The sequence below is a fragment of the Rhea americana genome, unplaced genomic scaffold (genome assembly GCF_003343005.1).
Source record: "Rhea americana isolate MKP2758 unplaced genomic scaffold, rheAme1 scaffold_274, whole genome shotgun sequence".
Taxonomy (NCBI): Eukaryota; Metazoa; Chordata; class Aves; order Rheiformes; family Rheidae; genus Rhea; species Rhea americana.
Window position 1 is genome coordinate 825,016 of NW_028186395.1, and position 15,335 is coordinate 840,350.

General features: G+C 37.1%; 1 protein-coding gene across 1 annotated transcript in view; it reads right to left on the bottom strand.

Annotated features, from left to right (window-relative positions):
- Positions 1 to 839: 839 nt before the first annotated feature.
- Positions 840 to 15,335, bottom strand: part of HSF5 (heat shock transcription factor 5) — a 25,150-nt gene continuing 10,654 nt past the window's right edge. Inside the window, exons 3-6 of the mRNA XM_085308404.1 lie at positions 14,125 to 14,222; positions 8,669 to 9,199; positions 7,002 to 7,179; positions 840 to 907 (exon numbers count right to left, since the gene is read on the bottom strand). Coding sequence (XP_085164530.1) covers positions 840 to 907; positions 7,002 to 7,179; positions 8,669 to 9,199; positions 14,125 to 14,222 — 875 coding nt within the window. The remainder of the gene's footprint in view (positions 908 to 7,001; positions 7,180 to 8,668; positions 9,200 to 14,124; positions 14,223 to 15,335) is intronic.

The following is a 15,335-nucleotide window of genomic DNA, read 5'->3' on the forward strand; positions in this document are numbered from 1 at the left end:
ATATAAATACAATTTTATTTAATAAGTTAAAAATATATTGTGAAGACCTATTTAAAATAAAGTACTAAAACAATAGATAACCTACCATTACAGATATCATTAGAATCAGAAGGAAATTATTAAAAAAGGAGAATGCTCCATTAATGTAAAAGATCGGCAGCTTTCACAGGTAATGGATACCCATCAGAAAGGAGACACTGCTGCTGAAAGGGTGCATTCGCATTTAGGAAGGAAGAGCATTTCCTGGTTAATCACTTAGAAAATTAGCTCATCTTTCCTATAGCTGCTCTTCTGAAATCCCTGACCCATTAAAGACCTAGAATCTTGTGACTTCCTTATGCTTTTGTTTCATACACAATTCCCATTAAAGGGCCACAGTATGACTTCACACAGAGACAGTGAGAGCACCAAACAGCATCTATGCTGAATATACAGTAGCTTCCAACAATGTTAAATAAAAAGATTCCAAATACAGCACTAAAAACAAACTGCCTCCCAGTAAGAAAGTTCTGAGGAAGCTTTTAAGGCCTCTTGTTTTCAGAAAGCTTGAATTTCACATTTCTAAAGAATATGAGCAGCCAGGTTATTATTTTATATTAAATATTGTGATCACTAGATTGTTTATTACTTGTCAGGTGGAAAATGTAATGAAAGACATGTAAATAATGGAATGACTAATTCCCCCCCAAACATAAAATGAAAATAAAATACAGAGAATCTTTTTAAACAGAGCTGAAATGATCCAAAGTGCCGTTGTGCGCAGAGCGCTGCCTCTGGAGTATGAGAAGAGAACCCAGCTGGCAGCTGCTGCACATTTTCACATACTTGTCACCCACTTCTCACTCTCTTATTTCTTCCTTTGGAAAGTGCTCCTGCTTGCAGGCTACATCTACCAGCAGATGGAGATCTAGGAAGAAAACAGAAATACTGAGTCACTATTAGTCTTTGTATACATCTCATTGGGCAGCATACACAGAAATTGCACTTCTATCAGTTTATATAAAATATGGCCTGGAAGGCAGATTACCAGCATTTGCAGCCCACTGTTTAAGAATAGGGATTACTCTAATCTTGCGTAATTTTAAATATAAAAATTCTGTGCACACTTTCATTTATCCATAAAAGGGGCAATTGCCTCAAAGTTTGCAATGACCAGTGCCAAGATTCTAGAGAAAACTCATGGTGTCACAGACAAGACAAACAACAGTCTCTTTTGTTAAAAATAATCCTGATCCATGGCAAAATGAAGATACTTCCAACATATGACCAGATCAAAATGTGGAATTTAGCATCTTGTAGGTCAAAAACATGAACAAGTCACCTTGTAAACTGACAGTACTACCAGTACAAACATGACCCATTTGGATTTTAATCTCTAACCAGAAACATAGGAGATGTTGAAGAGCCCAGGGCCAGGGCCTGTCCTCTTTGTAARCGATCTTTGTGACCTACTAGATGTGCTAGATGAACACTAAAATGATTCTTATCTAGAAGGTGCATGAAATACTTCAAATAAACACAAAGGTAGCATGGGAGTCCTTGCCTGAATGAAGATGTGCCCTCAACAATTGTACTTAGAAATCTATTCACCTAGTAGTAAATGAGGGCATGCATTCTGACACAACTGTAGTAGCAAGGGAGTGAGCGTTAAGTATTTAGGGTAGCTTGCAGGTTGATAATGATGAAAGATTGATCTGAGACAGTAGCATCTCAAAATTATRTCTGTCTTCCTGTGGCAAAAAAAATAGAGAAAATTGCCGGATTATTTGAAGCAAAAGTCCATATTATTCACAAAAATATATATGGACAGCCATTTAGGAAAAGAATTTTTCCTTTATACATCAGCATGCCTAAAATGCTTAAATCCATAAGTAAAACAGTCTACCTGCTCCATTCCAAGATCACAACTTCCAGAAAGAGTCCAAATAATCTCTCTAGTCAGAATGTGGTCCTTCTTATCTGCTCTTTTAGATGACAACACAAAGAATAAAGGTATTAGCTTCAGTACAGCTGTATTCTCTAGCTGAGTGTGCCTATGGAGAAAGTTGCAGAGGAGCTGAAGAGGGATAGCTGAAAAATTTATAGAGTTTCTATCAGTCCTTTGTAAAGTCCGAAAGGATTCCTGTCAYAGGTGTGGATGCTGCCAACATAAACATACAGGTTAATTCTGAAAATCCCATCTTAAAGATGATCATGACTGGAAAGTAGTGGAGAAAGAAGCATTCCTCAGCATCTTCAAATTGYGCTAAGAAATACCCTGGGACTGAAAAAAAAAGCAGTCCCTGAAAGGTGTGAACTATTCCTCACACCTCAGTGTGATAACCAATCCATGAATTAAAKTGCCATATACAACTTTACTTAAGAAAAAGAGTAGGAAGGGAATGACATAGACTATACTCATTCAGAATGACACATTTTAGTGCTAAATTTAGTGCTGAATTAAGSTCTGGATCCTCTGTTGCATCCTCTGACTTTCTGAGGAAGGGACCAGCAAGTATTTCTTCTTTTCCTGCTGCTACCAAAGGAAATGGGGTCCTTCTGCCAATCTGTAAGGCCCATAAAATGAGTGAAAATATGGTTAAAGCAGACACATTCTAAAAGATGATCCTGCACAAACAAGAAACTTGTACTGCAACATATGTGGGTCATATATTTTGGTCATGTTGATTACTGAAGATAACTTTTCAGGCCATTTTCTTTTGCAAACTAGATATTCTATTCAGAAYAGAAGCCACTTGCTCCATGTTCACTGGAGCATTTCTTCCATATCTTCAAGTTGCATTTAGTTATAGCTCCAAAAATCTCTTGTGAAAGGCATCTTTGAAGAGGAAATGGGTGGTTATAGACTGGACTGGGATGGGTTATCATTCACAACTGAATCCAAGGTCCACTGGCCTAAAGTTATTTTTCTTTATGCTTTCAGCAAAGACAAAGGATAAGTTGAAGGCATATTACTTAACTTTACACCAGAACTGTTGTCTTAAAAGGAAGAACTTGTAAAATGTTGAGTGATATAGGAAGACTAAGATAGTTCTGAGACTATGAAGTACCTCAGTTCCCTCCAAATGAAAGTCTCAAATAACTGTACTGAGCTGTCAGAGAATGTTTATGATCATGGATGTAACGATTTATAACCAATCAAAATGACTCACAGCCATTGCAGATGATGTGGTCTTTGTAATTTTACTTATGGGACTGAAGGTGCCTGTAAGTTCAGTTTTTGAGTAGCCTTTTTATTACAAGAGTCCTTGATTCTGCCTGCTGCTTACYACATTAAGACAGATGCCAGACTGTCCAAAAATTACACTTAAAGTAGAATGATTCTTCATCTGTAGTTTTCTTTAGAAGCTTGTGTACTGTTTTAATTTTGTGAAGTAGAAGAGGTATAGGTAAAAGTCTTGTTAGAGGATAGGAAGTTATCATTTTGAAGAGACAGCTAGTCTGAGAGAGGTTTGCTGAATATTCTTTGCCTTGTTAAAGCGGAGGCTAAGAAAGCTGTGAGACAGAAAATGGTTGTAGCCATTTCCTTGCATATGATATATTCAGCAAAACTTCCCAAGATATTGATTCATACCAATAATACAGCACTAGGAGACTGGCATGCCAAGAGCTGGTAAGAGCACTGTGGAGGCACAAAGTCAAAAGATGACTAAGACAAAGGTCTTTACCTCTTTTGTGCCTAAAGTGCATGGTAAGGAATTTGTCTCTTGGACTTCTTCCTGAGATGATGAGGTTTGAGGCAGCAGCAGGAGAAGGAAGGAAAATAATTTCAACTAACGTAGAAATTCTGAGATGAAGAAACAAGGGCTACATTAGGYTAATAAACCTTTAATGATCACACAACATCAACAATGGAAATCAAACATAACCATTGATTCTGTATGATTCTAGATCTCCAAGTATAGCCAAAATTAAAGTCAAGTACTACTGTAGGTGCATAGTGATCTTAGAAAAGGTTCTAAGGTATCTCAGGTCAGGCACCTAATACAAGTAGCAAATTCTCAAAAATGTCATTTAGTATTTGCTCTGACACACTAATTGCAAGGACAATCAAATTATAGACAAACAAATTTCTAAAGCCTGCTCAAGAAAAGGCTATGACTTTGAGAGACTGAATTTAAATCACGCAATAGTCAAAAAAAAAAAAGAGATAGAGAGAGAGAGAGAGAGAGAGAGAGAGAGAGAAAATGAATCTGGAAGTATTATTTCCATTACAGCTCCTCCAGTAAACAGTACAGCAATAGTACAGGGTTTTTTTTAAAAGCAATTCTTTACCGTAAACATAGCCACACCAACATTATGCAGGGAACACTTTTATTTGCGTGTACTGAAATGCAGCTTAAGGCTGCATTTGACATTATGAAGTTTAAGGCACCTACCTTCGCTGACTATGTTGGGGAACTTTGTGTAAAGAGGCTCCTTCTCTAGTAAAAAGGGAGAAAGACATCTCCAAAAGGTACTTCAGAGCAGGAACTGAATGACCCTCACTCACAACTGATTAACGAGGGAGCTGAAAAAAGACTAGGCTCTTTAACAAGCCAGCTAAATTAACACTAAATGTGAGAAAAGTAACACCATTACTGACACTTTGCTACCAGTAAAAATTCATATCAAAATGATAAATAGAAAATTCCATGTCTTTAAAAAAAGAAAAAAAGATTGTCAGTCTGATCACAAATAAAACTTGAAAAACAGAATTATATGAGATTAAACAAGAAATTCACCTTTCTAGAAAGAACAAAAACAACGTTACCATTATCAGTTCCAAAACAAAAAAGAGGGCTCTTCACACACTGTATAATTACCTATCTAATTACATTAATTTGCATAGGATGTATGCACTATGGATGCTAAGTGTATATGGCTTCCAGAAGTGACTAGACAAATWCRTGGAAGAAAATTCTATTGTAATCTAATAGGTACAAAAATGGTGAAGATACTGTTGGAGATTGGACACTGGGGTAAAGACACTTTTCATCTGATCCTGTTCGGCAGGATGTTCTTAAAGATGTAAACTAGAATTTAGCTGAGAAAGTTGGTTAAGCATGTACTTTTTTGATTTGAAGAAAACAATTTTATTGATTTATGATGATGCAGAGGTGTGTTGGCAGATGTGGGAGGAAATCCTGGGGATTGCATTTTGGGGAGGCAACAAATGTCTCCCTTATCACAGGATAGTTGCTAAAGTCAAAGAAATCTAGTCCAGTTCTTCAAAGAAAAATAATGCTTTCTCCAGAACACAGGTTGTGACACTTGCCTCATTTGTATAGAGGGTTATGGCCTTGATTTTGGTCTAGAATTGCTTCCAGTCACAGGATTGACTTTTACTTCCATCTTCATTGCAATGGCCTTTTTACCACATTGCATTGGCTCTTGTTGTATGCTATTTAGAACTTGTCATCACTATGTAACAAGAAGGTGAATAATGTCAGAGCCCTGATGGAACAGATAGAACAAAAAAGTCTTTTCTCTAGTAGGTTGTATATCAAAGTGCAGGCTTGGGCAACTTGCAAATAGGTGCACAAAGAGTAAAAGGACAGGACTCAATCACATTTAGCGAATAACATTTTAAGAAGTATCTGAAAATTTGTTGTCATGCACCATTCTAGCTCAGAAAGATTAAGGAAGAAATTGTTTCCAAAGACTCACGGARGAAAGGAGGCGCTGACAGACTAACATAGTCAGGACAACAGAGGTCAGCTTTATATTGAAACCTACCTTTTTCAGGCTCAAGTTGAAATGCTGGCTATGCCAGCTTCAGGCCTTGTATCACATGGCACATTTATTTTGAGCCAACTTGAGTCTGACCATATTTGGCTCAGGTGTGCTGTCTGTCTCTAAACTTTATACATACACCAACCCTAAGTGGCACAATGGCAGAAATGCAGACCTGGATGACTATCTCATTTCCCCCAGAACTGACTTTCTGCTAGTTATTGCTGACACATAGCGGTACTTCATTTCTGTGGAACAACCTCATGGAAATGCTTTCCAAAATGTTGCTGTACATAACTTCACAATTGACATACTAAGCAAATGCTTTGCTGTAGATAGGAAAACCGAGTTATTTTGCTTACTGTCCATGGTAACAAGAAGAAACTGAACTAGAATTCTCAATTCTATATTTTAAATAAAAGCCTGTCATCTTTCAAGATAGCATCCAACCTCTCTCAACTTCCTGGCAGAAAAATCTTATTCCTTATTCAAACGTTTGAAACTGATGGGCATATGAGCTGCCTTATTAAGTAACATCGTTAGCTGGAATATACACCCTGCCCTCTAAAGTGAGCAACAGCTCTTCAAGCTTTATATTCAGGCTTTTATTTTTTGATGATCAGCAGTGAGGGAATTAGCTTCTTACATGACTTTCAGGCCACACCAACTTTTTTCCTCTGGAATGAATCCAAAGAACTCTTTGTATCCTGTGATGTTTCTCTAATCTCTAGACCCTTAGGTTTTCCCTTGGTTACTAGCTTTTGTGAATTGTTCAGCCTCAGATGTCCTGCTACATGGGTTTTCTTTCCGTGTATTTCAGCATATGTACTGCCAGTCTAGTACCAAATTTATTTAATGATATGTAACAAAAAATTGGCCTTCTTTGCTTCCTTCATCAAATTGATATTCCTTTTTTGGTACTTCAGACAGTTACTCATTACTCAATCYTTTCTTCATAGCACTGTCATGCTCCAGCATACATATCTATGGACTTCATGTCAATACTGTAACATCCAGGTTTCTGACATAACCTCCAAAATTTCAGATTTACTGATACAATTTATTCCCTTTTTCACATAAGAGTAATTCGTGTAAACATTTCTATACAAGCCTATCTGTAAGTACACTAAMAAGTTGTACAAGAATATTATTTTAACTAAAGGCATGCTGAAATACTTAAAATGCAGACAAGGATTTAAACTGCTTTCACTCCCCTTTTCTGTATCGATCCACTTCCACATAGCTGGTCTGGGTAAAATCTAGAAGAACTTAGAATATTTTCTTACCAGGAGACTTGCCCTTCTGTGAATTGCTTCTTCTCTCCCTGCATCTAGCTTGTACAGATAAAACTGTGTCTTTTACAGATTTGTTCACAGGTCCAGTTCCTGAAGTGAGGAATCCTAACCGTTCTGAAGAGACCACTGTGTCTGACATATTGGATGGACATTTAACATTAGGATCCATCTTAAAAACAAAACAAAACAAAGAAAACCAAAGACTACTCAATACTTTCTCATAATCACTTTAGGAAACTAAATGATAACTATTTTTCTCAACTCCAAAGGATATTAACAAATGTTAAACATTACCTAGATGGTTTATGTAATAGTTTGTTCAATTTCATAAGTATTATAAACTTAGAATTACGGCTGCCAAATTGTAACTCAAGCCCTTACAAAATATCACATTAAGCAAATTATGAAATCAGAAAATCAGAATATACAGAGTTAAGATATATGTCCTCACAGTCTGAACTTTTTCCTCAGTCATCAAAATAGCTAAGAGAAAATTAACTACAACAATTCCAGCTGCATTCATTGTTACTAACACCTGTATTAGTAAATGACAGGTTTAGCTGAAACAACTTGACAGAACTGYGTGATACAAAACTACGAATGCAAGCTGTATATTTCTGGTGGGAGATGTCATACATCTCACTGTTAAAACATTAATTTTTTATGTGGTTCCTTGCTTTCTGGAGCCCTCTGCTGCTGTTCCATACATATGTTGCAGGCAACCATTTATTGAACTTGCATATTTCCTTAATTATGTAGTGAAAATTTGTGATTGCTTTTAGTTTCTTTTCAAAAAAAGACAAAATAGAGCATGCATCTGCTACCTTAACAAAGTAACATTTAGAACGCCCATCACTACAAGGRTTGGCCAGACAGCATGCGAAAGGGGACCTTTATCTGAAATGAGGAGTTTCTGATTAGCCATCAAAAAAAAGCAGCTTTAGTATTGAAAAACTGAAAATGAAAAAATTATCCAAATAAAATACAACATTAAAGCACATTCTATTCCAAAACCTAACCACATGCGAGATTTACAACTTTGTCTTTGGAGTAGACCAGAGCACAGGAAAACAAACTATAATTACGGCTTGTCAGATGACACAAAACATAAACAGAAGAAAGTGTTTTGTATTATTAAAATTTTAAAAGAATTATACCTTCCATGGAAAATAAACATTTATTTAACAATTGTTTAGTCAATGACTGCAGTGTTAATCAAACAATCTGACCATCTAAGTTGTAAACAAAAACCTTTGCCTTTAGTGGCAATTCTTCAAATACTCTTTTTTAATGAAGAGCAAAGATAGGATGTTATAATCTAAGAAAGCTTCTGCTTCATCATGACGAATACATCTGCATGACRTATTTATTTTTTTTCCCAGCTAAATGAATGGCATGATTTGGCCGTTACATGTTTACACAGTCATTAATGCAGAATATTTTTCCTTTTTATTCTCCCTTCATCTCACTTTCCCAAACAAACCCTTCACTCACTGTGCGTTAAAAGTCCAGTTAAAGAACTCTTTAGCTCATAAGTATGCATGAATCTTAAAAAGTTTTCAGAGTTATCAGTCTAGATGCTAGCAGTACTATGGAATATAACAAGCTCAAAAAATATTTAGTGCTGCTTTACTTCAGTATCTCCTGTTATCCCTTACCTGCTGTCCACTGAATGGCTGATCTTCCTGAACAAATATTATTGAAGATTGATTTGGGGAATGATCCAGTTGTTCTTTCAGTTTTGCATGTGCTTCTTGTGTGGCCACAGATTCTTGCACTATTTGAGCAGCAGCACTTTCTACAGACTCAGTGGTATGGATAGCGTAAAGAAAATCAGAAGGCTGTGACAGCGAACAAGTTATTGCTTGATCTGTTCCCATCACAAACGATGTAATGTCTGTACCTACAGGCGTAAGAGGCTCCAATCGGCTAGTCTCGGTTGAAGAAGGTGGATCACCATTCTCAGTATTAACCAGCAGTTGTTGACCTCTGTTAGACTGAGGGGTTGAACACTGGTTCTCCACAGGTTCCACCTTTACCATTTCAACTTTGGGTGATGAATGCATTTCATCAACAATCTGAAACACAGCTTCAAGATTTACTTCTGTCTTCTTGTTTTCATCAGATGTATTACATGGCCAGTTAGAGGGCAGAAATTCAACTGTGTAAGATGACTGCATTGGAGCGTTCTGGAGAAACAAAATACAGTGTACTTTAATATGAAAAGGTTACAATGGCAGCATGCATACTGATGACTCTGTAAGTAAATCTCGGCATTCAATTCAAGTGCTCATATATTCAAAAGCTTGTCTGTTATTTTCAGCTAAATCAGCAGGTTTAACAAAAACAGGCTACTTCCCCTTTGTCTTGTTTTTCATCAATAATCTTACTCACTGCAAGTCCACTTTCTTCTATTCACTGACTATCCTGGAGAGAAAGGAAGATTACCTATCAGTAGCTAGATACTCTTTCAGATATGTCATTTGCATGCTCTTTACCCAAGTATTCAAACCAGAGACTTCTAGTCTTAGTAAGATGTATGGGGGTGCATTAGATCCAGCTCCTTCACATGCCACGTATGTGATAGAAAATGACAGAACACATGTACCTGCCTTCAATTCTTCTAAAACCCAAGCATTCCTGTTAAAACAGAAGAACATAAACCATAAGGTTTTTGAGCAAGAGAAAAAGGCATGTATGCTGTAAACATGCATATGGACAACACGATTTGAGAAATACCCAGTTACTTACCAATACCATCTTTTTTTTCTTCAAGTGATTGCCATACATTCATTCACACAATGAGTGATTCCCAGGGATGCTCCAGTCCCAGAATGAAGAAAAGTTCAGATGCCTACAAAAACAAATACTGTAGTACTGCCCTATCTACCACGGTCTCCCATCAAAGCACAGTGTCCAACAAACGTATGACTAGAAGTCTACGCAGATTTATGTTAAAGCCCGATAGATCTTCAGGTCAGAAGCGCCTCTTAGAGAATGTGTAGAGGCTGCCTTTGCCCTCAAAGAGTGAGTCTGAACACTATAAAATACTTCATTTTAACGATATCACAACATGTCAGGACACAGTCAGCAATCTGATGAAATTTTTTAGTAGAATTCATATAAATCAAAGATCCTATAAAGCAGAAAGAAAACAATGAAGAGTCTTCCAAAAGCAGCAAAATCCTACCAAAATGAAATGATAAATCACATTTTAGCAGCACCAGCACTGGTTGGTGTTATTTCTTCCAGAGCTGACTCAGATTTAAAAGACACTGAAAGGGTAATTTCTTCTGACAAATAGAAGTCATATAATGATGTTGAACTCGGATGAGTCTGAAATACAATCTTATTTTGATAAAGACCCAGTGTGAAGATTTAGTCACTAGTACCTGACTGTCCCCAGACCTTCTAGCCAAGGTAATTGCTAATAGAAAGCCACTTTCACCTGTGAATAAATTAGAGAACAGGAAGCCACAGGATCACCTACTAGGAAAGATATCTCAGGTCAAAGGCCATTGAAAGATTTGGTTTCTCAGTAGCAGTGAGACCATCAGAGGTCTCTGAGGGAAATATCACAGAGGTGAGAGGATATTGCRATTTCTTCTTTTGGTGTCTGCAGATAACCATAAACTTTTAGGGGAGACAAAAATAAAAAAAGGGAGAAGATTAATCTTGAATTGTAGAAACTTACATTAGGTCAGGCAAAATCTCTTCATTAAAAGCAAGCCACGTTAATATGTTTTAGGATACAGGTTTAAACTCAGCTACTTCCATTTAATTTTTTTTCCAACTATGCTTTTGTAATGCTTAAAAAAAGGTGTTTCATTTTTGCTGCATTAATTTCTTACTGTCTTACATTGCTAAGACTTTAAGAAAGATCTGGTTACCCAAGGACGAAAATAATTCCTGATAGATGATTAAAAAAAAAAAAAAAAAAGCAGCTTCTCCTATCCCTTCCTAGCAGACCTCATGTTGAAGCTGTTACAACACTGCCTGAGAATATCATCTTCTTGGATACAATATGCAATCTAGTATGCCTTTGCAGTAGGCCAAAGTGCCTCCATAAAGACACAAATCTTTTTAGTTTATCTAGAGAAGATATTACAGACAAGGCTGACCGGAGGCAGCAATGAAACAGAAAGAAAAGTGATAAAGACTGAGAAAATAGGAATCAAAGAACTAAGTTGCTGCCTATCTGAGCTCAGGAGGAAAAATGGTCTGATTCAGTGAAAGGGAAGATGGGCACTTCGCTCTTTATAAGACATGCACAGGGGTAAACACCAGCGCACCTCAACAGGGACTGCTAGTATTAAAATTGCTAGGGCAATTGCTCAGTAGTCATCCAGGATCAATTTCATTTTTAAATAATATGGCTAACTGTCATTCTTATTACCAATAAAAGCAAACAACATAAGACTGCTTTTAATGTCAGGGAAGTTTCCTGTCTTTTTTCTTCATTCATGTTTATCACTTCTATTACCACTTACTTGTGTTCTACAGGAAAATTCGGGCAGTTAATAAAGCACAAACAGCAACAATCAAATAGCAAGGCTGTTAACAAAGAAAAAAAAATAAATACCTATATGGAGCCTGAGTTCATGGCTATGATAAAGGAGCAGTGAAAAATTGTACTAGTAGTTGTGATCTGCCAAAACAGCTGTTGCAGGAGATAGCCAGATTTTCCTTTCCAAAGACTTATTTCCATCAGAGGATACTAACTCATCACACTGATGCACACCCCACTCCCCTGCAGAACCAAATGAAAAAAAGAATATGAAGCTATACTTGAGCTCCCAGTTTTGTAACCARTAATGGGGAAAGAGGGTAATGTAGATTTATGAAGCTGAAAATTGTTTTAGAAACTTCAGGAGTGGTGTACTCTATTCAGCTGCTATGTCTGAGTATCACCATCCAAATTCTCTTGCAGTTAGGTGTTGTAATTCTCTGCAGCTTGTCTTGGGAAGTCATTGTTGGCACAGACGTTTCTTACTGGCCTTATCTGCCACGTCCCAGTCAGAATCACCCAACAGTCTGAGCAGCTAAGGAAGCCAGCAGCTGGCTTCCCAGCCACAAGAAACTGAAGCCTGTCCTAATGTCTCCTGAAAGACTCAGTAAGGACTKGCACAAGGCTAGACTTTCTTGGACAACAATTCTTGGTTTTCCTTATGAAATGACAAAGTATTGTCTAGAACCAACTGAAACAGGGCTGATGTTTAACATGCTAACTGATAGTGTGCTAGTAGGGTTCCTCTCTTCTGGATGGGTCCATTCACTTGTTTACTAACTTTGGCAGTTTTGTATAGACTATACCAGTGGTATCTAACAGGCCACAATGTGATGAAATAGCCTAAAACCTTGCAAGCCATCCTTTAATTTTGCATCAAATTGCAGCAGCTGGTAGAAGATATGAGTGGAATGATGTAATATGCAAGTTCTATTTTTCATGAAGCTTAAAGGATGAAAATGATTATTCAGCCTGGGGTGATTTCCTCCATCGGTATTACCGCTTTTTAGGATCTGTGTGTGTGGTGACTGATGATCAACACAAAAGTAGGAGACAATGGTCAGTAGTGTAGCTGGCCATAGCCCTCAGCAGAAGTGTGGAGAAGTACTTACACTAAAGCCCAGAAAAGATAAATTGACTGTTCTCCACAACTCAGTGAGCTCTTCAGACAAACTGCTGGCTTCTGTACTATCTGTATATCTCCTGTCACCATGCCCCAGGAAAGATGATCTATGCTGCACCAAGAGACTCAAGAATCTTGAGAACCCTTATTGATCCATTCTGTATATTTGCATCATCCTGCTCAGAGATCTTCAATTACTAATCTGATAGAACTGACTGACATCACTGCTTACTTTAGAGCTGTTGACACAGAGACCTCCTAGGGGTCTCTTGTCAAGACGCACCGATAGCTTTTAATTRCAATTCCCTTGTTAGAGCTGTATCTGATTATCCACCGCTAAGTGACCTAAATCATCTTTGATTCCATACGCTGCCYATGGACTTGCTTCTCCAAAAAGTATTCATTTTTACTAGATGCTTTGGACAGTATATTTAAATTATCTCAGCTACTCTAGCACTATTGCTTTCAATCTAACCCTATAACATCCCTGACTACTCCCCTTCAATGATTTGCTATCCCTGTCATTGATCTAAGCCTTCTGAGATCAGAAAATACTTGATTCTGACTTCCGATCACCTGCCCACGTTTTGATGATAATAAAAAAAATTTTTTTTACACAATCTCATGATTACAGTGAGAGGACAAAGATGCACTGTGTGAAACTACATTTTATAGTATCCAGGGGATGATAGGACAGTGACTATTTATATCCTTCTATCAGTACATTATCCTGGCCACAGCCTGGTCACCCTGGATAAATCTATATAAAAGATCTTGAGCAAATGACAAAGGTTGATATTTGCAAGACAGGGAACTGGGTAAGCAACGTCAGGCAAGTCAACCCTTTTTCAATACACAGGCATAACTTGCTCTGTTTGTCCTCTATGAGGAGGAATGTATATGCATTACACTGTAACACAAACGGAAGCCCTTGCAATTCAACTTCAAACTTGTCAATATTTGATAAACTAGATCCTCCAAACCAGGGACATTTCCACTGGCATTATATRAAGTATTTGCAGTAAGTACTGTGGCTATTTTTGATAGGATATCTCTGAGGTGGGGCCAACTCCAAAAGTCATCTGCGCTTTTCTCATTCATCAGATGAGCCTCAGGACTGCAGAAAGCTGTCTGGGACAAAAAGTGGAGCTGTTTCCCAGTATCTTCATAATATCAAAACAACTCATTTTGTCCAGGTAAGGACACTTTTCAAAGTTAAGCTTAGACTCATTYACTAAAACAAATTCTAGTGAAGTCAACACTCCACTGATGAGGACCATCCACTGTGATGCTAACCTGAAAACTAAAATCACAAAACTACCCTTTTAATACTCACAGTTCTTGGAAATATGTATTATAAGCACATTATTTTCAACTTGAACTCAAGTTCCTCAATTTCAAAATTCACCCCAGAAGTTCATAAACCTAGCCTTCATTCATACAGTTCCCTCTACTTTCATCTGATTTCAGTATGCTACACTCACCTGGAAAAAGTTGCAGTGGGTGTAGGCTGAAGCTGTAGGACTAGCACAGCCAGACAGAGGATCTATGTGGGTAGTTGGTGAGCAACACTGCAGTACAGCTAGAAAGAATCCAAACACAGTTATCAGACTTCTGGAACTTGTTTGGTGTACAGACTTCTACTGCTTTTTTTGACTAAAAATTTTAATAATCATATTGTAATACATTTCTGGAATTTAATTTATTACCTCCCAAATGAACTGAAGGTTAATTTCTTCATATTAAGAATATTTATTCATTCATATATATATATATATATATATATATATATATATGATCTAAAATAGATATGGACACACTTAGAAACTTCATAATCACAACCTTCTGTGTATTAACCTTTTCATGTAACACCTTTTTGAACGAGTTTAGCGGGAAGACGACCTTAAAATGTTGCCTGACTTTTTCATCAGAACGTAACACCGGAAGCTGATTCCCATGGAAAGAGCTTAGAAATCCATAAGCACACATTGAAATTAAAGAGTGATTTTATTTTGAACTCCAACTTTGTAGATGAGGCAGTGTTCTGCAGATATTATTTTTGGTGACAAGCAAAGATACTTAACTTAAAGGTAAAAACATTCGTGAGACAGATTATCTTCAAAAATGGTCTTCATTCTAAGAGAGATTATTCCTTGATGAAATCATAGCTAARCCCAGTGTTCACAACAGAGGATTATCTCATAAGCCAGAGAGCAATAAGCATAACTTGAAGTGGCAAACATAAGAARGAAGCCAATTTCAGAGAATTACAACACATCAGCCATAGTCACAAAAGGAGATTCAATCTATATCCAGAAAACTTTTGAATAATGCAGTACTGAAGAAAGCATTGCAAATAGCCACATCAAAAGCAAGAGATGTTCAAGCCATTTCTGTAGAGCATGTCTGCTGATAGGTGGTGTTATCAAAGAAGGTGTCAATTCATTCTGAACACCTTAAGTCTTCAAACTGAATCAAGATTCAATAGATATAGCTGCTTCAATCACATGTGTTCATCCTATAATGTTAATTGGAGAAAAGAAATTTCCAAGCTCTTTTGTCCATAGTATAGTAACCACATTCAGAGGAAATAATCAGCTAAAGCTCATTATGTCATCGGCTATTATGAAATACCTGACAGTGAGCATGATTCTCATTTGAATACTGAGCAGATAGGGATGAATGGTACCTTCTG